General features: G+C 37.6%; 1 protein-coding gene across 2 annotated transcripts in view; it reads left to right on the top strand.

Moving 5' to 3' along the window:
• The window catches only part of LOC115230021 (RGM domain family member B), a 127597-nt gene extending 102814 nt beyond the window's left edge, over positions 1 to 24783 (top strand). For both annotated transcript variants that reach the window (XM_029800264.2, XM_036500371.1), the window contains exon 4: positions 24080 to 24783. In XM_029800264.2, the coding sequence (XP_029656124.1) occupies positions 24080 to 24769 (690 nt within the window). In that variant the 3' untranslated portion in view covers positions 24770 to 24783. The remainder of the gene's footprint in view (positions 1 to 24079) is intronic.
• The last annotated feature ends 902 nt before the right edge of the window (positions 24784 to 25685 follow it).

Genomic DNA, 25685 nt, shown 5'->3' on the forward strand with positions numbered 1-25685 from the left:
TCGTTACCACGCCGTTCAAAATGCTTAGCAGCATTTCTTTCGACTCTTTTTCGAGAATATCCCACAGGTTGCAGTTTGCCCATGTCTGATTTAGAACTAGATCATCCTATTTGACCTTTGTTACTCATGTCTGTCTGTCCTCGTGTGTGATCGAAGCAATCTGTCATACAATCTTATTGTCAGTTTACCAAGAACTATATTATCCAATGTGTTCCCTCTGTTTATTCTGTTTTATCTCTAGACGGTAAAGAGATAGTTTGGGGCTGGGGAAGAATTTAACTTCTATCTTTAGCAGGTCCAGTGAACAGGTAAGGAGTTTCCTCGCTTGTTCGATTTCACTGGATTGCTTGTCGTGGAATAGCTTCAAAGATTTAACACGTAAGGTAAAGACCCCGTTCGGTCAAGAGTGACCATGAGATTGCACCTAGAAAGTTACCCCCCGAAGTACAAGTTCATGCAAGGTTGTTTATGGAAGACCAGCAGTCGCCCATGCTTGCCAAACTTTCCACAGATGCTATCCAAGAGAAGGGCCGATACAGTTTGGCATCAGTGATGTTGCGACTCATTTCTACAGCTGAGTAAACTGGAGTAACGTGAAATAAAGTGTCTTACTCAAGAACACGACACAGCCCGGTCCGGGAATTGAACTCACTACCTCATGATTGTGAGCCCGACGCTCTAACTACTGAGCCATGTGCCTTCACGATTTAACACGATTATCTCCAATATTAATGTTGCCCTCTAAAGGTGTTTTATATTTATGCCTAGACTACTGGCTATGGTAGTGCTTCGTCGAGAGACTGCTGTTTGTCTTCAGGTTTCCAAGAAACTACCTACATAACAAAGCTAGAAGAAAGAAAACGGTGGTGGTGAGAGAGTGTGCGTAGAAATGAATTGACGTTCCTATGACGATGTAAATGTAAAGCTCATACGATCCTGTTTAATTCTTATTCTCTATAACATTCGCTTTTCTTTAATCCATTGTACATAGTGTTTGTCTTCCTCCCCTTCTCACTCTTAAGTTGACTACTTTTCAGCAAAAGTCCCCTGATGGAAGGGATACACATACGAACGCTTACGCAAGCAAAGCACGCATCGACACAGACATATGCAAGAGCGCATGCAGAATTATCCGGTATTTAATTATCAGGTGTCTGGCTTATTGCCATCTGTTGTTGCCCCCATTATATTGCGACTTCATGAGCATTGTGTGTGCCGCCGAGTGTTCATTTTACAAATATACACCAATCCACAGACACACACAGAACGTGTGCGCTACGAATTTTGTTTTATTTTCTATTATATATATATATATATATATATATATATATATATAGATACAAGATAAGAAAATGGAGAAATACATCTAAATCAAATATCAATTACCAGATAATACTCAATCACATACTTTATTAAACCACCACATTTGATTTAGATGTATTTCTCCATTTTCTTATCTTGTATTAGTAATTTGTGGTAAATCATTTTACCTTTGCCCATATAATACAGTAAATGAATTGATTACATCGCAATCATTAACATTTATGTATTAACTTTGTTGGGTACTTCACTAGCAGTATATTGGATATATGTTATCCCATGGAGGGTTGCATTTACAACCCCTATCTCAATTTGTGTATATATATATATATATATATATTTATTGTGCTGTTGCGTTATAAAAAAGGAAACATCTATAAGTGCTGAAACCGAACAAGATGTAATTAATACTTGTATAATAAGCCGATTTGGGTTTATATCTCCAATCTAGTTCTGTGACTGGTCAATTCCTTAATCTTTTGCCTCTCCAAATTATTTTCATTAATTTATCCTAAATGTCCAGGATTGTTTTTAGAATTTTTGTTAGTCCTTGTTTCATACACTCTAAGTAATATAAAGCTTCCCTTTCATAAGTCCCTAGTTACTCTGATGGATGAAAAAAAATTGGGGATGGGTACCATATATGATTCATGAACGACAAAGAAATACGTCCTGTGTATCGCATCTGATAAATAGGACATGCAAAAGATTAATTTCTTAAATACTCTAATTTTTCTCAACTCCTGAATATTTTCACACTGTACTGAAACAAGTGTTGCCAATATTCAGCAAGATGCTGGTATAATATCTAAGACACTTCAGTTATTATTTCTATATACTGTAGGTACCAAGGCGGCGAGCTGGCAGAAACGTTAGCATGCCGGGCGAAATGTTTACCGGTATTTCGTCTGCTGCTACGTTCTGAGTTCAAATTCCGCCGAGGTCGACTTTGCCTTTCATCCTTTCGGAATCGATAAATTAAGTACCAGTTGCGTACTGCAGTGGTTCTAATCGACTGGCCTCCGCCCCAAAAGTTTCGGGCCATGTGCTTAGTGTAGAAAAGTATGTGTTTTAGGTGCGGGTATAGCTGTGTGGTAAGAAGCTTGTTTCCTAACATGGTTCCGGGTCCAGTAAGTAACACGGCGTGGCACTTTGGGCAAATGGATTTGATAGACGGAAACTAAACGAAACCTGTCTAGTGTAGATGTGTGTTTGTCCTCCCCTACCACTGCTTGACAACCGGAGTTGGTTTGTTTATGTCCCTGTAACTTGGTGGTTCTGTAAAACAATAGAATCACTGCTAAGCCTTTAAAAAAATAATGGGGCCAATTCGTTTGACTAAAACCCTTTGCGATGATGCCCATGCGTGGCTGCAGTCAACAGCTGAAAAGTTAACGGAGGGAAGAAAATATATATATATATATATATATATATATTATATTATATTAAATTAATTAAATTAAATTAGAGACAAAACCACTATTAGGCAAATCAATTTAATTTAATATAATATAATATTTTACTATAAAATTGGATTCAATCCTAAATCTGATTTTTCCCTGTGAGTTTGGATTTATTCCCTAATATTTATTATTTTATATATATATATATATATATATATATATATATATATATATAGTGGAATGTTAATTTTTCTGATCCTTAAAGAAAGGCTTACGGGCGTGAATTGGTTAAAAAACTGGAATCTCATCGGACACACCTAATGTCATTATTGGTTATAAAAGAGGATTTGGGTTGCCTGTGTGTTGGCACAAAGATTGATGGCGCGGGTTAACAATAACAACACCCATAGAATAAATTCCACCGTTGCAAGTTTTTCTTGGTGGGAATTGTTTTAGCTTTGAAACGTTTTATCTCAGAATATTGGTTCGGTGGTGGCTGGTAGAATCAGTAGAGTGGTGCCAGACAAAATTCTTAGAAATGTTTGGTTACGTCACTTAGTTTTCTGATTTCAAATCCCGCTTTTTAAAGTTAGTTTTCGCCTTCTAGGATATGTTCTTTAAATCAATAAGGTATGATTTGAAGCAGTGGTTTTTAACCGGGGTCCAATGGCCCTTGCGCGTCCATATAAAAGTTTGTTGCTAAAATTTATGAGCAACAAATTGGTTATAATTCTACAATACACAAAACACATTTTTATTTTAATACAGTTCCTAATAATATTTATTTAAAATAATATAATGGGATTTTATAAAAAAATATCGAATGTTTATTTGGGTCCGGTAGAGTAAAATAGGAATCAAAGGGATCCATAAGCAAAAAAGAATGGTTCAGAACCACTGATTTAAGGGAACATTTGGCTACTATTTCTAGCATGTGGAGCAACCTTGATAGGTCTTTGTTTGGTTTGAGTGTGCGATGGAAGTATAGTAAAAATATTTATGGTTTGTGCGTTTGTGAAAGACGCCTCCGTCGCTACTGCTGCTGCAGTCTTGCTCTAACACCGTTCTTGCTCTAACACCGTTATGTTCTCGTGTATACGTGTGTATACATACATACATACGTACACACATACATACATACAATGACAGATAGTGGGTGTATATATATATATAATGATGATATATACAGGCACATCCGTTTCTCGTTTTCTTTCTTTTTAGTGTATATACGTTGTATGTATTCCTATCAAATTCCAATTCCGGTTAGGATGATGTGAGGGTGTGTATGTGTGTGCGTGCGGGTATTCCATAGTTGGGTTTAGTTACAGGTTCATGGTCAATTTTTTTATATTTCACCCTTCCGTACCTAACCTCACTTCACCCCTCACCCCTACTCTTCCCTGATTATTCTGTACCCTTTTAAACCAGCTAACTAATTTTACCCAACAAGCCCTTAAATACTGCCAGTCGTCCGCTCCACACTTTTCATTTTCCGCTAATAATTCGAGACAGTTTCGTAACCGAGAGAAAGGGGAAGGTGTAGAAAATTGCTCTGAGAATTTGAGCCTACTGTTGAGGGCACTGATAATTTCATTAAGACATCTTCACTAACAAGCCATTAATTAAATGTGTGTGTGCATGTATGTGTGTGAGTGTATGTGTACATGTACGGGTGTGTGCTTCTGTTTCTCTCTCCCACTCGCTCTCTAGCCTTTCTATGGTGTATGTTTGGTACACCATATTCCAATTAGTTATCAACTTAGTTTATATTATGAAAGTATAAACATTCTTAATGGGTTGTTAGACCTTTTCTGCTGATTTGAGTTCAAACATATGCAACATGAAGCGTACGTACATAAATATACACACCCACTCTCCATACACACAAACACACACATACCACTACATGCACACACAGTAGGCTTGGAAGGTTTTTTCTTTTTCCATGAGTATACATACACATGAATTAAGATCACATGCGCCAAAGTATTTTATCACGCGCGTGAGTGAAGGTGGGGGAGAGAAGGAGATGGGCTGGAAAAATCGGCAGAGCGTCGAACGCTTTGTGGATTCAGATCCCATCTAGGGATCATTTTCTTTTCATCTTTCTCGGGTCGATATAATAAATAGCAAAGCAGTGAAGTCGATGGAATTGATTATTCGCTTGATGGCTTGATCACCTCCGAAAGAGTTGCCAGTGTGAGGATGTCTGAGTATCATTGAAGGCCCGAAACACCCAATGACTCAGGGCATTCCTCTCTCGATTTCCTTTTTTTTCTTTTCTTTTTTTTTTTGTTGCTATGGTGTGTGCAAACTCTCTTTTCCTCTTTCTCTCTCTCTCTCTCTCTCTCTCTCTCTCTCTCTATTATTTATTTATTTTTCAGAGTATGTGTGCATCTATGGGAGTAACCAGCGCTCAGGTTTCTTCAATTAAAAATATCAGATTTCATCTTGAAAACTTTTTGCGCTCACATTAAAAGATCTTTTAGAATTATGTTATTTTTACTTAGTGTTTTTCGAGTGATTTATTATGCATAATTTTAAGAAAATTTTAGAAATACAACTTGAAGGCTACATGTACGGTCATTAAAGCCGGACACGAGTCTCCTTATGCGGTAACCAGATGGGTAGACTGTATTTCGTCTTGGCTGATAGATTTAATTTATCGCCAGGGTTCTAGCCACCATCTGGCCCTTAGGTGCCATTAGCAGGGTCCACTTTGTTACAAATGTTTGGACTGGGCCTTCCGCTTTGAATATAACCCAGGGGTTGTGGCTGCTTCCTTACAATCGGTAATTTATGTCATGTTTCTCATCACTGCCACCAATGGTCTCTAAGATACAACAAAACGTTGACAGGCACCAAGCCCTGATATAGAACTAAATAGTGGTGATGGGCGTCCTTCCTTAATTACATATACACATGTGTATACATGTGGCCTAATACGTATTATCTGCATAATACATGTCATATATATATATATATATATAGTAAATATATTTACACTTATTGTGTATATTTATATATAATTATGTGCATAAACAAATGTGTGTATGCATATATTTTTGTGTGTGTGTGTATATATATATATATATATAATATATATAATTATTTATTTCTTTATTGCCCACAAGGGGCTAAACATAGAGAGGACAAACAAGGACAGACAAAGGGATTAAGTCGATTACATCGACCCCAGTGCGAAACTGGTACTTTTATTTATCGACCCCGAAAGGATGAAAGGCAAAGTCGACCTCGGCGGAATTTGAACTCAGAACGTAACGACAGACGAAATACCGCTAAGCATTCCGCCCGGCGCGCTAACGTGTCTGCCAGCTCGTGGATAGACACAGATAGATTGAGTGGTTGATTGATTGGAGAACTACTCTTTTTCTCGCTTTTAATGGTTCAGCGTTTATTCGCTTTTCCTTTTAATGAGATTGTAAAAGGAAAGTTTTAAACCATTGAACTGCTCCATGCTGCTTTGGTTTTCGAATTGAACAATACGCAGTTGGGGAAGATTTGACTGAAAAAATAGACAATGAGATTTTCTCTCTCTGTCTTTCTCTCTCTCTCTCTCTCTCTAACGTCGGGACTTTCAGTTTCAACAGTGAGTTGTTTTCATAAGTTGATGGACCTTCTTCCTTTTCAGTTGCACTTTACCATAGTAACACGTATTAGCATATATCTTCCTTATCTACTTGGTCTGCTATTTTTCTTAGCATACCTTCCGTATCAACTTGTTCTACTTTTTCTCTCACACATACAAACTCACCAGCACGCATATATATATATGCGCGCATCCACAAATACTTGCTCACATTCATGTGTATACATACTTTCAAGCAACGCGCCAATGCATAAGTACACATTCATTCCATCATTCATTCATTCATATACAGGTTACCTACCTATACTGTCTTTCACAATATAATCCTGCTTAGCTAGCTAGCCACAGCGGATTAGTTACTCACTGCCAAGCAAACCGGAAGTGTGGTTTTGACTGCCTTACCTTTTTTCATCTTAAATTTCCTTAACAAAACAGACCGTCGCCATGTTTTCCTGCCTCATCTTTTCCCTCCACTTTCTTCCTCTCCACTCCCGCTACTCCACTCACGTTTTCTCGAACAATCAGTAAGCTTCGGAAATTTCTGGTCTGTATTCAATCTAGTCATTGTTATTTTAGTGAATTAGACCTGAAAGTGGGTGGCGTGTTTTAGTAAAGGTTTCCTTTTGCTATTGTTTTTATTACATATATATATATATATATATATATTGTTTTGTTGGGGTTTTTTTGTGGGGATTGCCTCTGGGAAGAGAGTATTCAAAATCCGCACCTTCCTGTTACACTATCCCTCCACTTTATATCTTTCTCTCGCTCTTTTCTTCCATACCCCCAACCTATTCCCTCGTTTCCCTCCACGGCTTTTACTTTCCTCATCTTCATCTCAACACTTTTTCCTTTGTTGATGTGCGTTTGTTTCCTCTCCCTCCTCTCTCTCTCTCTCCCTCCCTCTCCAATCTTCAATTTCGTTCAAATGATCAGAATTGCTGCTGTTGTTGTTTAGCTCCAAGTCGTTCATGTGAAATATGGCCGACCTTCTGATCAAAGGTGTTCAAACTATGGCTATTTGTCAGCGATGGCGCAGTTACCCGGAGTCCATTACTCAACGTATCCATCCGTCTTTCCCTTAATTTTTGATTTTTTTTTCTAAGACAGTTGGATGTTGCTTACGAGATGCTTTTTTTTTTTACTCTAAAAGCGAGCAACAACTTCTTTGATGTTTCATCTTTATGCTATAAAGAAACTTCAAACGAGATTTGGTTTACGGGATTTGGCTGCTTTGTCTCAATATAAAGCGACAGCTTGATTCCTCGTATGTGCTTTTGCAGATCGTTGACCTTTATAACACGCATCAATATCCTACATCCTCCCCCTCATGGTTTAATTGAAACATGTTAAAATAGAATTGCTACTATCTTCATATCTCGTGAAGTTATATTTGTCTCTTTACATGTGTTTATATGTCCTCTATCAATGAAATTTTATTCGAAATAACTGAAATGACAAAACCATATTGACGGCAAGTCAAAGATGGGCTGTCGACTTAGTTGCTCGATCTGTTTAAAATACCAAACAAAAAACTAGTTTGAATAAGGGAATGGCTGTGATTAGGACTTCGATCATAAGGCTGCACTGGAGCCAAAAGACGGCAACCCGTCAACTAGATGATCAGCCAGTGCGGTAGTCTTTTTCGTAGTCGCTTCAGCTACGACAAGCAGCAACCAGATATATCTCCTTTAAGTACACCCTATTGTCTTATGACGAATGACACATTAGATAATGTAATCCTAGAAGGAAACACGAGATGGTCACTACCTGAACGTCTCTGATCATAGGTTTGCCTGTCCTCCGTATCGACAACAATAAGTGGAGTCTGATATCGAGTTAAATGAACCTCAATGTTTATATTCTGTGGTATTTATTTGCAATAGATATTTTCTCCCATTGATCCCTAATATGGATAGGCACAAGTTGTCGACTAAACCGGCCCCAATATTTGAGTTGTGTATTTATCATCGATCTTAGGTTTCTATAATTGGCAAATGGCCACGAATCTGAGGAAGGAGAGGGCACAATGAGCTTATTTGTTCCAATTCTTGATCGGTGTTTATTTAATCGATTTCGAACTTGAAGTGTGATATATTACGGTAAGGTATTCTGTCCATCGATCTACCAAGATCTGCCACTGATTAAATCCTTTACTGAATTGGTGTTATTGATGTTGCATGGCCGAATAGTCAAGATGTTCGCTCTGCTATCACGAGGTTCTTTGTTCGATACCACTACGTAGCATTTTGGGTAAGTGTTTTTTTATAACAGTCTTTGATTGGCCCACGTCTCTTGTGAGTGAACTTGGGACGGAAACTGTGTAGAAGTTCATCAAATAGATTGCATCTGTAATTGCATCTAGCCTTCTCACATCCTGTATGAGGCTGACTCCATCTGAGAATTATATCTAGAGTACTTGTGTCTGTGGAATTTTCGGCCACATCCACATTAATTTAATGACTTGGTTGTTTAGCCGATCGAACAACTTGTCATCGTCAAAACCGACGGAGATCCTTTTTTTCTTTTTTGTATCAGGTAGGTCCAATAACAATTAGGCATTCCAGCCGAGACCATCCCGTTTTTTTTTATATTCAGACATGATATATTTATTACAACATTATCTAATGTGTCCTTCCTTAAAAAGAAGAAAAAAACACGGTGTACGTTTCAGGTTAATTTGAACTGCAGTTTCTAGCTGGTGGAATGACTCAGTATAGACACTCACTCTTTGATTCGTGTATTAATTAATATTAGCCGTTACTGTAAACTAACCAACATTTAAAACTATCATCGGTTTCCGTTTTATCATGGGATTTAATTTAGGTTGATTCCAGTTAATTAAATTATTCACCCCCTATCCCTACCACCCAACTTTCTTTTTATTTTTCACCTTTTTTTTTCTATTACAAAACCTTTTTCAAGTTTGTAGTAATTATTTTTGACCGGTTTATTACTGTCTGGTTCCTCTACTCTCTAAGTCCCCTCGTTGACACCACCTGCACTAGGGATCATCGCATTTTTTCACTAACGCTCGATGCAAGCTGACACGCTCATCAACTTTCTTGTTGTTACAGTGTTGATGGTAGCATGTGACGTTGCGCAAGATAATTAGTCTTTTTGGAAATAAATATTTTTGTTTTCCATAAAACGAATGAAGAAAAAAGAAGGTTAGAGATCTCGCTTTGATCGTAATTTAACTCGGAGACCCTTCAGTGCGTGTCAGCTCGACCTCCCAACAGACACTTGACTGCACACTTCGGGGATAAATAAAACAAAACGAAGATCTCTTGTCATCCACCACTGTGCCAACCAAATACTTTTTTAACGGAGCCATAGTGGAAGTAGGCCACAAGGTAGTCACTCGATTAGCTTGGAATAGGAACCAAATTTCCATCAAATTACTTTATCACTTTAAAAGAAGGATGTATTGGGTAATGTTCTGGATTTTGTTTTTCCTTACGCTTAGTCAGAAAAGGAAAGATAGTGCCCATGATAACGTGTGTGCGCGCGCGTATTCTTAATAATGGGAACAGACTTTTAAGGTCTAATTTTTGTCTTATTTCCTAATATTTGATACGGTGGACATACTCATCGAAACCGGTAATATATATATATATATATATATATATAAGGAAAGGAAAATATATATAGTGGATTGAGAGGCAGACTGCTAGGTAGGGTTTACACTTCTAGAGGGTTTGATCTAAATCTGTGTTTAGGGGCAGCGTACAAGAGTTTGGCCTATTAAGTCGTCTGCCAGCTCCCCAATCGACCCTAGCACCATCGACAGTAGTGAGATGTATGTATAAGGCTGCTGAGGCTAGTGAGAAGCAGGTTTTTAAAATCATCTTCAAACTGGGAGATGCGTCCTAAAAGCTTGCAATAAAGTGATTTTCGCTAAAGGCGCCCCAAGGACAGTGGCCGTGTTAAACCAGCCGATGGATTGTTTTACCATTCAAGAACTCAGTGAAATGGTTAGCGCGTCGAACGAGATAGGTTGTTTCAGTTCTAACACATCTCCGCCCTGGACTGGTGGTGGCGATGCTTTATTTTATCCTTCTCCAAAGAATGTAATGCGAAGTTGACGTCGGCTGTATTTGCAATGGTGTACAGAGCCAGAACAACGCATTGTGTTCTAGCTCTGAAAGAAGCGGAATGGTTGATGCCTGGAAGACGCTTTTCATCAAGCTCTACTCAATCAGAGCATGATTGCTGTTAAGCTACGCAACAATACATTTTAGTCGTGCCTGTTGAAGGTTCTCCCTTGTAACAGCTTAGCAACGTTTTTGTATTCTTTCTTAACCATTAACCCAATAGTTCTCTAGGAAATTCTCGGGGTGTGCAAATAACATTCACATTAAAATACTTCATTTTCACGTAAAAAGTAGCTTCTTGGTGTTGTTGCCGTCGTTGTTGTGATTATCAGAGTTAACAAGGATTTTTGGAAAATATAGTAAGTGCAGTCTTTCGTGAAAGCAGCGGATGTTTCAGCCTTGAAAGACCTCTTCAACGAAACATTCTACTCTCCATTGCAAAACTATTTGTAATCAATGCATATGGAAATAGTTTAGAAGTTAGTTTTTCAAGCATGTAGTCTCAGGTTCAGTCTCACTTGATTAAGCAAGTATCTTGTATTATAACACTGGATCGAATAAAGCCTTCTATGTGGATTTGGTTGAAAGAAACCTGTATTATGTAAGTATATTTGAGTGTGTTAGTGTCTACATGCATAGGCATCACGCAGCATACATACATATAACAAAAGAATGAGCGTCACTTTGGTAGAAATAGTAAATCCTTTCTGGTCTTCCGTGAAAACATAGGCTACCATGGGGGGAATATTACCTTGCTCGGATACAAGTGAGAGTTGGCGATAGGAAGGGTATCCGTTCTTTAAAAAAAATTTTTTCCACGCATCTCGTCCGACAATGGAAGTCATGTAAATGGACGATAAAACATGATGATGGTGATATATTAGTTCTAACAATGTACGATTGTATTTCTTGTCGGTCCTCAAGCTCTGATTACCATGTTTTTACCATTTCGCTTCACACGTTATGTGTGACTGCGTGTGTGCTGTTTGAGGCAGAACTGACTGTTGTTTCCAGTAGGGCGAGACTGCGTAGAGGTTTTTGCCACATTGGCTCGATGCGGAAGGTTAATGTTATATTGTGATATATATATATATATATATAAATTATAGTAAATTAGAGACAAAACCACTATTATGCAAATCAAACAAAGAAAGACTTAAGCCAATACATAAAATAATTTATATAAATTAAAATTTAACAATTATAAATAACCACTACGATCGTTTCGTGTCAGCACATCTTTGAGACATTCTTCAGGTGGTTTCAAAACCTTCTTGGCGAGTTTTAAACCACCTGGTTATTTATTATTGTTAAATTTTAATTTATATAAATTATTTTATGTATTGGCTTAAGTCTTTCTTTGTTTGATTTGCATAATAGTGGTTTTGTCTCTAATTTAATATAATATAATATTTTACTATAAAATTGGATTCAATCCTAAATCTGATTTTTCCCTGTAAATTTGGGTTTATTCCCTAATATCTATTATTATTTATATATATATATATATATATATACACACACATTGATAATGCTTGGAATTTTTATAATTCTAGAAGCTTTGATATTATTCCAGTATCTTTAGAGCGTTTGAGCATATAAAATAGCACACACACACACACACACACAAACTAGGTCTAACTATGTTATATCCAATGTTATCACCGCCATGTGCACCACCACCACCACCACCGCCGCCGCAGCCATCTCTACCACCCGTCGGCTATTGTTTGTCATTACATTCGACTAGCTTGTATTAATAATGGTTTTGATACGAAACATTGCATTCGACATGTTGGAAATGCCGTAATTTCCTCTGCTGTAAAAACCTTCAGTCTATCCATGGCACACACACACACACACACACACATACACACACACGATTTGCCGTTTGTGGTGGTTGTTTATGATTGTGATGATGATGGTTGAGGCTGCTGTTAGTAGTTGTGGTGGTGGTGGTGATGCTGCCGTTGTTGGCTAGGTGTTTTCACGACGGGTGGGTAACGGCACAAACACACTCACACCGTTGACTGCAATTTCCTGTATATAAAACCCTTACAGACTTATCAGCGTTAAAATGTAGTATTAATAATAATAATAATAATAATAATAATAATAATAATAATAATGGTGATGATGATGATGATAATGGAATTAATAAATTAAAAAAAATGAAAGAAAACAAGCAAAATTGATTCTAACCTCTGGATATGTAGCTGATATGAAAATAATGTTTCGTTTTTTGGTCTTGGTATATTTCTTTTTTTTTTTTTTTTTTTTTTTTTACTATTCATTCATTTATTTTATTTCGTATATTTTTAGTTTTCTACTTTAAGTTGAGGTTAGAGCGGTGGTTGAGGGGCCAGACGGAGGTAAGAGAAGAAACATGTGTGTGTATGGTTATATAGCCCTAATCATTACATGTTATTATTACTCCCCGCCACCAATTCTCGTAGTTTCTTATGTATAACCTGTGGCTGTATATAGGATACTACATTTAGTGTGAGATTGTTTGTTCTTATTTTTAGAAAGAACGCAAAAGTAAAAATAAAAAATTAAGCACAAACAAGCAGTAACCAAAAACAAAACACAGCCACAAAGAAAAAGATAGTTACTGTGTGAAGGAAATAAAGTTATTCATCTTACATAATGATGAAGTTGATGCTGGTAATGGTGATGATGCTAGAAGAATTATTAATCATACTGGTGATGATGTCGTTTTGGTTGATGTGTAATGCGCTCTTACAACATGTTTGGAGTAATTAAATATCTATTTTGGAAGGGAAGGTCTTGTCATTGTTGAACTACTGTATGTAATTAAAAGAGGAGACTTTTTGTCTTTTAGCAATGAACATCGCTTGTGTGTGTGTGTGTGTGTGTGTGTGTGTGGTTTGTACGGTACGGGAGCGCGCATGTAGTTCATTCTTCATCGTATTTCTGTGTTCGTTCCCAGCTTTACGCTTCCTCTCTCTCCCTCTCTCTCTCCCTCTCTCTCTCTCCCTCTCTCTCTCTCTTTGATGTCATGATCGGCAGATTTCTATTCTGTGTGATCTGTCTACAAAATAATTTATAATTAATTAATAATAATAATCTTTCCTACTATAGGCACAAGGCCTGGATTTTGTGGGGAGGGAGACAATCACATCGACCCTTGTACTCCACTGGTACTTATTTTTTCGACCCCAAAAGGATGACAGGCAAAGTCAACCTCGGCAGAATTTGAACTCAAAACGTTGCGGCAGATGAAATACTGCTAAGCATTTCGCCCGGCGTGCTAACGATTCTGCCAGCTCGCCGCCTCCATGATAATAATAATAATCTTTACTGTAAACACAAAGCCTGAAATTTGGGAGAAAAAGAATTAAGTTGATTACATCGATTCCAGTGCGTAACTGTTACTTATTTAATTGACCCCCGAAAGGATTAAAGGCAAAGTCGATCTCGGCAGAATTTGAACTCAGCAGTATTTCTCCTGGCGTGCTCACGTTTCTGCCAGCTCGCCGCCTTCGATGATAATAAAGATTTCAAATTTTGACACAAGGCTAGCAATTTCGGTGGGGCGGTGAGATGAGTCGGTTACATCGATCCACAGTGTTCAATTGGTACTTATTCTATCGAGCCTGAAAGGAAAAGTGGACCTCGGTGGAATTTGAACCCAGAACACAAAGACGGAAGAAATGGCGCTAACTATTCTGCGACCTCGTTTCCTTTAATAATAATAATAATAATAATCCTCATTTTGGCACAAGGCCAGCAAATTTGAGGCTGATGAAGTCGATTAGATCGATCCCGAACTTGACCTCGGCAGGTTTTGAACTCGGGGCGATAAGGACTGAAAGGAATATAGTAAGGTACTATTTGATATTCTAACGACAATATACTCTTTTACTCTTATTTTTTTTTTAGTTATTTGACTGTGGGCATGCTGGAGCACCGCCTTTAGCCGAACAAATCTACCCCAGGACTTATTCTTTGTAAACCTAGTACTTATTATTCTGTGAAATCCCACAATATTCCAAGCTTTAAGGCCTCATAATGTTTGTGTTTTTAGGTTTAGTTTTGATTTATCCAAAATGTAGCGTGAAAATATTGTGTGACAGAGAATTTGATCCCTGAAAAAATAAAAAACAAAGTCGGGTTTGACTTGGATTTGAACTCAAAAATTAAATGTTAATAGGCTAAAATATATGGTAAAGCAAATTTGTCCGGCGTTTTACTAATTCTGCCGTGGCAGTGACTTCTAAGCCGAGGACCACATTCAGGAAGGTGTCACAAACAAAGGCGTATTTAAATCGATTCCAGTACTTAGCCGGTTCCATATTTTATCGGACTCTGAAATTTGGGTGGATGGAAGAGGGAGAAAAAAGACACGCAGTCCGAACTACGGCTATAATATATCTCCAAAGTTTTACTGTAGATGTTGGCGATGGTGTTAATTTATTTTTATCTACGGCTGTACTTCAAATTTGCTGTAATACCATTTCGTGTTAGAATTTGTGAACAGAATCTGTAATTCACACCTCAGAATTCTCTCTGGTTAGCAACAAACTCTCATCAATCATTCTGTGTCAAATACAAGCTTCTGCGCAAAACAGTCTCTTACATGCTAAGTTGTACGGGTTTTGTTGATGAAATTTTTCTTCTGTTATTTATTTATTTGTTTGGGTTTTTTTTTTCCTTCTGTATGTAATTTATTTATTTATTTATTTTTTATACGTGTTAAACTAAGGAAGTAATTTGTCACACGCCACATAACCTCTAAAAAGAAAAAAAAATGGTTGGGAGGGAGAAGAAATGAGCTTGTCAAGGTTTCTCGCGTATCCGAAAGCCAGGCCTGTTGACTGTCACAAAAAATGTCTTCTACAAAGTGCTGCTTCTAAATGTTGATAAAGTGTACACACACACACACACACACACACACATTGTTGATTTTATTTTTAAACGCTCACATCAGATTTGCTTGAATAGGCTAATGCTCAAAGACAACCTAACTGTGACCATCCCGTCTTTTTTGTTTTGTTAAGTTCTCTTTCCAACTATATGGTTCCAGGTCAGGATCCACTGCGCAGCACATGAGGTCAGTGTCTTCCAACATAGAAGACGCACGCAGACCTCGTGGCTAAGTGAAACTTCGTTTCTGTGAACTGTACGGAAGCCTCTGTGTGTGTGTGTGTGTTTTCAAGGTTTACTTATAATTTGCAAAATATTTCATTAATCTTTCGGCCATTGAGTCACTTCGAAACTTTTGCCGAACACACACACACATGTATGTATGCATGCATGTATGTATGTATAAACTTTACTTTGTCTATCTCGGTTCCACTTCACTGTACTGGGAGATTTAGTTTATTTCTTTATCAATTTTTTTCCACTTTTCTGTCCTTCAGACAAGCAGTTCAGAGAGAAGTGTGTGCGCGTGCGCCCGTTAAAATACAAGAAAGTGTTGGGTAGTGGGAACAATAGAAGCGCAAGCGTGTAACATATTTCTCTATATTATAATTTATATGCTGAAATTAACCATTTCATACTAGGGGTCCACCCAGTAGGCTGTGTACCATTTGGTGCCGAGCCTCACAAAAAGAATATATTTAAACATTTTGTTGCTATTCTATTGAGTATCGTAGTCTGTAGGGTGTTTTTTTTTGTTTTTTTTTTTCATTATCTATTATATAAAATCCGTTGTCTGTCTGTCTCTGTGTGTGTGTCTACTAGGATCTCGGGTAACATCCATCCGATTGCGCTCAAATTTGATATGTAGATACCGACGATATCAGGGCGTGTATAAGTCTTGAAAAAATTACAAAAATCGATTCCAGTGAATAAAATCGTTTTTCTTTGGAATAGAAAAAAGTCTATCTTTATTTCTTCTTTTGCTGGTGCCTCAAATTTAGGTTAAATCAGTGTTTCTCTGGAACAGTTGGACAAGTTATTTTGAGAAAATTTGGTTTAAATGTTTGACAACTCAGCACCGTCCATTGGACGGGGGGCGTTTTGCTCGTATATGTAATATATATGTATATTATATATGTGATAATTAAATTATATATGAAACACTTTGTGTTTGGTTATGCCCGTGATTCCTCGATCCGTGGGAAAATTGTCTTGTACAAAGCCCAGTCCGTAGAGCTAAACAATGGCAGATATAGTAACGGTGACAATTTACGTTTTTGAAATTAAGGGTTTGTCAATGTTCAATTACTGCAGTTTGTGTGACAGCTGCGATACATATTTTAGCTGCATGCAGGCAGGAATCATTGCATGCCGATGAAATGTCTAGATGTCTTGGAGCGCTTCTGTTACAATGATATCAAGTTAGCTGCTTTGTTGTTTGTCTTCTCGTCTTTCTTCTCCTCTTGCCCTTTCGTTATATACCATATCCACACTGTCATTTATCTTCTCCCGTTTTTATCTCCCTTCTTTCTCCTTCCTCAGTTTTCACATCCCTGTTTTGCCATTCTCTTTTTCATTCACATTTTCACTTGCTCTTTCTCACCTGTCTTTTCTATCTCCATATATCTTTATTTTTCTTTTAATGCTTTTTGAATGAGTAAAACAGTTGGGTTAAGTTTATATGCGTGTATGCGTAAACATGTTTTCCATGATGATGATGTTATTTTGCTCCAAGTCAAGCTCGATGGAGCAGACCTTCGGTCAAAGGCATTCTAGCAGAGCACTTTTTTTTAATATGCACTATGAATCGAAGATTGCAATATCCTATGTGATTTTAAGAAGTCGAGTAGTGGTGTATAATTTGAGGAAAATTTGGCTACTAATTTTAGCAAAAAAGCGCAATCATGTTGAGGATTGCTCGTTTGCCCTAGTTTATCTTGAGGGGTGTCGTGTGATGTAATAGGAGTATACTTCATTTTCTCCATTTTCCTATCTATTCCTTCTGATGGTGGCCATATTTGTGACAAAGAAATGTTTGAACTCTGTCCTATCTCTACATCTGTTGTTACCGTTCACTAATCTTTTCGTATATCCTTCGGCAATGTTTAAAATTGCTGGCCTTGCGCCAAAATTTGAAGCCATTATTATTATTGATATTTTGGTGTTAGTAAGGGCATCCAGCTGTAGAAACCATACCAAAACAGACATGGAACCCGGGCAGCTCTTCAGCTGACCAGCTCCTCTCAAACATTCCAACCCGTGCAAGCATGGAAAACAGGCGTTAAATGATGATGAGATGAGAAAGCGTTTTAATAATACTCAAGTGTTGACTGCATTATTGATTAGTCATTGGATTGTGTTCGTAGTGGGACAACGCCTGCAAAGATTCAGTCACTCGTATCAACGCCAGTATTCATTTTTTGTTGTTGTTTTTTTTTCTTTGAAGTCCGGTCCTTATTTCATCGGGACGTAAGCAAACATCACCGATTGCTAAAGCGGTGTAAATATTAGTAAAGGCATTCAAGTCGTGACCATCCAGTGTTTTGCCCAAGCACAGATCATTCATGATCATATTACTCAATGTACCTTGCTAATATGTGATTTGAGAGGTGTTTGTTTTCCCGTAAGTAGACGTAGAAATTCCATCATTTGTACCTTTCCGTATAATGACTATGCACATAATAGGATCTGGGTGTTGCAGAATGATGTTTAATTCTGGCAACAAAATTATGTTGACCACATATGCAGACGGTTTGGATCTTTCTGTTTTATCTACGATCCCTTTCAAATGTAGGTCAAGTCGTTATTTCGACCCGGTAGAGTCTTGATCGGTGTGTTTCAACATAACGTTTTCTCTGTTATTTGGATTTAGTGTATCAAATTAAAGGTTACATTTCCATTTTTTTTTCTTTTAATTATTTTTAAGGCAGTTTTGTCTCATTTGACGAAGTTAGGGCTGCTTTTGAGTAACTTCGTAGGACTTTTGTTGTCATAATTGGGGTGAATGCCGAATGTAAATATAAATTATCAAGTAACTCAAATCCTTCTCTTAGTTGGAACAGGAAAACAAAACCTAGGGTCTTGGGTCCAAGAAAGAGGGAGATAATTTTAAGAAATTGAGAATTAATCATTCAAAGCTACATGAAAGGAATTTCTGATCTAACCCTCTAAATGACATATTTTGGTCCAATTGACCTCAGCTGCAAAATATAGTCTACTCAATCGTGTTATCATTATCGTTTAACGTCTGTCTTCCATGTATGCATGGCTAGGACGGTTGACAGGAACCGGCGAGGTAGAAGACTGCCCCAGACTACTTCGTCTGTGACGGCAGGGTTTTTACGGCTGGATGCCCTTCCTACCACCAACCACTCTACAGAGTGGACTCAGTGCTTTTTTTACGTGGCGTGGTTTTTACAGCTGGATGCCCTTTCAACTGCTGGTCTATGAGGTTACCCAGGGTTTCACGTTCACAAAGCGCTTAGCTTTACAGCATATCTTCAGACCCTAATGGCCGGTGGCTTATTACCTCTTGAAGAGAGGTAATATCTAATCTTTATCTAATTACGCTACTTCTTTATAACTTAAAGAGTGCTTCTCTTTTGGATTTATGATTTACTGGCGATATATATTATAGTGATGAATTATAACAGGGAGCAGCAAAATTTACACTGTTAGTGGGTGGGGAATAATAATTGAGCTAAGGGGGATAACCCAAATATGATTCTGATCAAGTAAATTTGCCAAGTGGAACAAGCAGGATTCTAGATAAACTTTTGCAACAAATCCCTTGCTTCTTTGTTATTATATTTTATTTCATTTCATTTCCACATTTCCACCCAGCAAAAATTTTGTATTTATTTTTTTTTGTCTTAATATTTTTTTTTTTATTCCCTCAGAATTTTTTTGTTTTTGTAACATGGCAGCTATGTTTAAGATTTCTTGACTTCCCTATCTAACTGAACCTTATTTTTTTTTCCCTTCGTACTGGTGGGGCGGGGTTTTATAGGTAGGTGGTGTGGTAGTGGTTTTGTTGTTGTTGGTGGTGGTGGTGGTACTTCTATATACAACAACAGACAGTGCTTAGTACGCCCTCTCACTAGTTGACTTCACAACTAAGAGAAAAAAAATATTAGTGAGAAAGCAAGACCGAAGAAAAGATGAGGAAAACATAAACCTCCCTCTCTTCCTCCCTCTGTCTATCTATCTTTCTCTCTGGCCTTTTCAACTTTCTCTCATTCCCTCCCTTCTCTTTTTGATGGCTTAAACAGACTAAACAGACAAAAAATATGAGGCATGGAGCAGAGAGATGTTCAGTTACACATATGCACACACACACACACACACACACACACTCTCATTTTCTCTATCTCTCTATCTATGTTCGGTTCTTTCTGATGGCGTGAATATGCCGACTTGTTGTTTGACATAAAGCATGTCACACGTTGTTGTTATTGTTGTTGTGTGAGTGTGAAAGAAAATGAGAGAGATAGGGTAGAATTTGAGTGACAGGTGTATGTATGTATGTGTGTGTAGTATGTATGTATGTATGTGTATGTTTTACTCTAAGGTTATGTACATGGTGGAGGTGCTGGGGGTGGTTATTGGTTACAGAGCTTGCTTAAAGATCGTTTTACCCACTAACATACGTTTTGTGTTACAGTGCAGTTTGGAAGAAAGAAAGAAGGGGAAAGTAGGAAGGGAGAAAAAGAGGGAGAGTTCCACAAGTGTGTCTCTCACTCGAACTAAGTGAAGGATGAAGGTTAGAAAATATGGCGGTTATTAGAAGTCTCTTTTGTTTTATCTAGCTATATCGTCTGCTACAGATAGAAATAAATAGGGTCAGGGTCGGTGGTGGTTAGGAGGAGGAAGAGGAGCACTAGGTTTCAAGCAATAGGTTGGCCTCATTGAGCAGACCTATGATCAGAAGGCAGTCCGAGTATGATCATCTCGTCTTTCTGCGCGTCTTTTCTTCACTGAAGCTGTCTTTGCATCAGATATGGGCAACCTTTTTTCCCAAGAAGCGAGCTTCACAAGACACAAACTCATAATTTAATAGTGCGGGCCGTACTACTAAAATATGAAACACATAGTAATGGGATTTGCGCTTTGGCTATGATTTTAAGTAGGCTGAGTAACCGCGGAGAGGCTCTGTCTGGCTCATTTGGGTTGGTGTTCATGTTAGTGTTAATGATTATAGTCTCAGTTCTCAACCAAGGTCCATATGGCTCTTGGGGGTTCATATAAGATTTAAAGATTTATCTACAATAAATTCGCTATACTTCTACAATGCACAATATTTTAACTTTTTTTTTTTTATACAATTCCTAATAATCTTTGATATTAGTTTCAAATTTTGGCATAAGGCCAGCAATTTCGGGGAGAGTAGCTGTGGTCAACTGGTATTTATTTTATCGGCTCCGAAAGGATGAAAGGCAAAGTCGACCTCGGTGGAATTTGAACTCAGAACGTAAAAGCGGATAGAATACTGCTAAGCATTTTGCCCGGCATGCTAACGATTCTCTCAACACGCCACCTGAATAATATTCTTTTCTATTCTAGACACAAGGCTCGAAATTTTGTGGGAGGGGGCCAACCGATTAGATCGACTCCAGTACGCAACTGGTACTTATCAATCTTGAAAGGATGAAGGGCAAAGTCGACCTCGGCTGAATTTGAACTCAAAACGTAAAGACAGACGGAATACCGCTGAACATTTTGCCCAGCAAGTTAACGATTCTGCCAGCCGCCGCCTGAATAATAATATTCTTCTACTGGTTTCAATCGTTTTTTACTGCAGCTATGCTGGAGCACCAGCACTGCCTAAAAATCTTTTTCTTATTCTTTGTAAGCCTAGTACTTATTCTATCTGTCTGTTTTGCCGAACCGCTAAGTTACGGGCACGTAAACACACCAACATCGGTTGTCAAGCGATGGTGAGAGGACAAACACAGACACACAAACGTATATATACGACAGGCTTCTTTTAGTTTCCGTCTAGCAAATCCACTCACAAGTTTTGGTCGACCCGAGGCTATAGAAGACACTTGCCCAAGGTGCCATGCCATGAGACTGAACCCGGAACTATGTGGTTGGAAAGCAAACCTCTTCCCACAAAGCCACTTATGTGCCTTTTTTTTTTCTTTTTTTCTTTCTTGCCTTCCAGAGATTATGGTATATAAGATATTTAGCTGTTATTTCTAACAGAATGTAGTTCTTCGCTCGTCTTCTGATCGTTAAAACGGCCTCTGGGTTTAAAGCATTTTCTCTCGTTAACCAAGCATATTAAGAGAGTAACTCACTCACACTCGCTCCCGATTTTGTTTTACCCCCATCCCGAAGAAAAAAAAAGGGAAACCCTTTTTTCTTTTTGTCTTTTATTCTAGTACTTTTACTATTATCGCTTTAAAGTAGCTTTATAAGGAAGTATAGAGGTGTAGTAATATTTTACTCTCTTTCATTTCTCTCTCTCTCATATTATCTCCATCAATCCTTGCAAACGTCATCATCATCATCATATCTTAGACAAGTTTAGTGGGAGGCACATGAAATATAGACCGTGTTTCAAGCGACTTCCCCTGTCCACCTAGCGCCACCCTTTGCCCCCCCCAATTCCCTCTCTCTCTTTCGTTCTCTCTCCGTCTCTCCCTCCCTCCCTCCCTCTCTCTCTCTCTCTAGTGCTCTCTCTTCTCTAATGTGTGTATGAAGATGTAGGGGTGTTGTAAATCAGTACAACTGAACTCGAAAACCACGTTTCTTTACTTTGTCGTTTCCTTTTATAAAACAACAGCTGTTGCTCCCAACGTACATATCATAAGCTTGTATATTACACACACGCGCTGGTGCGCTTCTAAAGCATAAGTGTATATTGCGTTAGTGTGCGTGAGGAGTAGTAGTTGTAGTTGTAGTAGTAGTAGTAGTGGCTACGTGGTAAGAAGTTTGCTTCCCAACTTCACGGCTCTTGGTTCAATCCCACTTCGGTCTATTTAATCAGCTTGTTCCCCCACAAAAATTGCAGGCCTTGTGTCAAAAATCTGAAACCAAATTCCACCGAGGTCGACTTTGCCCTTCATCCTTTCGGGGTCGATAAATTAAGTACCAGTTACGCACTGGGGTCGATGTAATCAACTTAATCCGTTTGTCTGTCCTTGTTTGTCCCCTCTGTGTTTAGCCCCTTGTGGGTAGTAAAGAAATAATAATTATTATTATTATTATTATCATCATCATCATCATCATCATATTTAAGTTCTGAGTTCAAATTCTACCACAGTTGACGAGTCAATAAATTAAGGTGTCGTATCGGTTTGACTGCAAGCATTTCAAAAATGAAGGTTTACCGAAAATTTTAAAATTTTGCGCAATAATACGCTTGCCCAAACTGAACTGCTAAAGTTATTTCATTTTTTCCCGAAAAATGCTTTTAAAAAATTAGAGTTGTAAAGTTTGGTGATTTTCACCTAGTCAGGAAACAGGATTGCGAAGTTGGCATTTTGTGCGTGACTGCACATTTTGTCGTCAACATCCTGAAAATAGCACGTGTTATCAATATTTGTAAACAACACGTGTTATGTCACCGGTAATTTTCTTTCATGTAAATAAATGTTTATGTTAATTTAAAAGATTTATCCAAAAAAATTTTATTTAGCTGTTATTTTTAGCACACAGCACAACCACCTCTGCTCAATGACAAAAAGCAACGAGTAAACAAGCATTTAAGCATTCAATGTGCATTTAATGCAAATGCGATAAACATATTACAATTTTTAACAAATATTTATCGGTTTTAATTTTTGAAATATCTTCCCCTGTTTTCAATGCTTCCATGATAGAAGCGAAGTTACTGGAGCTTGCTGCCATAATCACACAGAACACAGCGTCAAATTTGTCAACACGTGCTTCCTCGCAGATAAAAGACTTATCAAAGACTTTTTGGATTCACTTGTTATTATGGCAACGGGCAGGTTGAGAGACAAAAGGGTTCTCAATTTCCGCTTCTTATGATCGAAACAGGCATAAATGTGTCTGTGGCTTACGATTGGCTAAAAGTACCAAAATTTTCAAACTTTAATTAATTTATAGAGAAAATTACTTTCACGTCATTAATTACCCTATGAAAGTGTATCATTACACCGAATATGAAATTAATTCGAACAGAATTCATGCTGGCAGCCAAACCGATAAGATCCAAATTAAGTTCTAGTGAAGCACTGGATCGTAGTCCCCTCCTCCAAAATTGCAGGCCTTGTACATTTAGTAGAAAGGATTGTTATTATATTATTGTGCTAGCAGAAAGGCGGCGAGCTGGCAGAAACGTTAGCACGCCGGGCGAAATGCGTAGCTGTATTTCGTCTGCCGTTACGTTCTGAGTTCAAATTCCATCGAGGTCGATTTTGCTTTTCATCCTTTCGGGGTCGATTAAATAAGTACTAGTTACGCACTGGGGTCGATATAATCGACTTAATCCGTTTGCCTGTCCTTGTTTGTCCTCTCTGTGTTTAGCCCCTTGTGGGTAGTAAAGAAATAGGTATTTCGTCTGTCTTTACATTTTTTTAGTTCAAATTTCGCCAAGGTCGATTTTGCCTTTCATCCTTTTGGGTTCGATAAATTAAGTACCAGTTGAGTACTGGGTCGATCTAATCGACTTGCCCCTTCCTCCAAATTTTCAGATTTGTGCCTATTGTAGAAAGGATTATTATTTATTTATTATTATTGTTGTTGTTGTTATCATACTACAATGTTAACTTTCTCTCTCATTTCAGTTGACCGTGATGATCAAAAGAAATGACAAATGTGGATCAACCAATGTTATAACATACGTCACTCACGAACGAAGTTTGCCAAATGCCTTCGACGGTGGCGCTACGCATTACGGGCCCGGCAAAGAGATTGAACTAAAGGTGCTAGAACCGTCGAAATACGTCAAAATTCACATAAAATACATTGATACTACAATTTTAGTTCGTCACATTGGTCGCTACTTCACGTTTTCGATTCGCATGCCGGAAGAAATTGTAAACTCATCGACTGCTGACGAACAACCCGAGTTGTGTGTCGATGGCTGTCCAAAACTCCAGCAAATTGACTACAAAAAATTCCTAGCTCGACGACAAGAGAAACTTAGGGAATACGAAAGAGAAAACAAAATAGACATGTTAAGAGTCGAAGCTGAAACGGCGTGTCGTAACGCTAATGTTGCTGGTTTTTACTTCGATTCATGTGTTTTTGATTTAATGACGACTGGAGATAATAATTTTACGGCGGCTGCTTACAACGCATGGCAGGATCTTCTTAAGTTAAATCCAGAGATTGCCAAAAATGGCCGCAACCGGACAGATCTTTCAATATACGACAGTAGATTTTCAGGAATATCGCCATTGGGTGCTACAACATTTACGAATCTACTGGTTCTTTCTTGTACATTGTTAACTATTTGGTTGCATTGTTTGTAAAAGAGAAAAAATAACAGAAAGAAATATGGATTTTAACGAGTGGGAGATGAAAAGAAACATTTATTCAACGTTTTCACGTTAGATAAAAGAACTTTGTAAATGAATCAAAAATCAACACAAAATTATATAAATTTGCATGACACAACATATTTTACTGCAGTCTTTTATGTTTTGTTTTGTTTTGTTCTTTTTTTTTGTATATATTTGTTTCTGTGAGATATCTTGTGTCATTAACTGTAAATTTCTGTATAAAAATCACTTCAACTAGAACTCTGTAAGTAAATAATAATAATTATAATAATAATAATAATTAATGACGATAAAAACAAAGTAATTATATATATTGACTTGTTTGCTTTATTTTTCTTGAAAGAGTTTTTGTCTCTTTTTTTTTCATTTATTAATTGGTCAAACACTTCTACTCCTTTCATTTCTGTTAAGACTGTCAATATGTCTTCGATTTCTTTCTAAAGATAAGGTTACGTAATGCGCAACACTCTAACACATGTTATGACAAGCAGATTATTATAGCTTCCGTACTGTAATTATGATTTTGCACAAATGCAATACTGATTTCTTTCAAGCTCATAACATTATATTGGGTTGTCCGGAAAGTTCGTGCCGATTTTAAAAGGAAAGAAAAAGGTCAATAAATACTTTATTGACCTTGCCATTACATTTTTAATCGACCAAATATGAACCATTTTGTTGCACAATGCGTCTCCATCTTTCCTTTAACTTGAAATTACTCTCTTCCCAAAATTGAGGTGGTTTCATGGCAAAGAATTCATCAAGGTATCTTTTTACGTCATCCAAGGAATTGAAATGTTTATCATTAAGACTATTCTGCAGAGACCTGAATAAGTGGAAATCTGAAGGAACAATATCTGGTGAATATGGACGGTGGGGTAACACA

This window comes from Octopus sinensis, linkage group LG2 (assembly GCF_006345805.1).
Source record: "Octopus sinensis linkage group LG2, ASM634580v1, whole genome shotgun sequence".
Classification (NCBI taxonomy): Eukaryota; Metazoa; Mollusca; class Cephalopoda; order Octopoda; family Octopodidae; genus Octopus; species Octopus sinensis.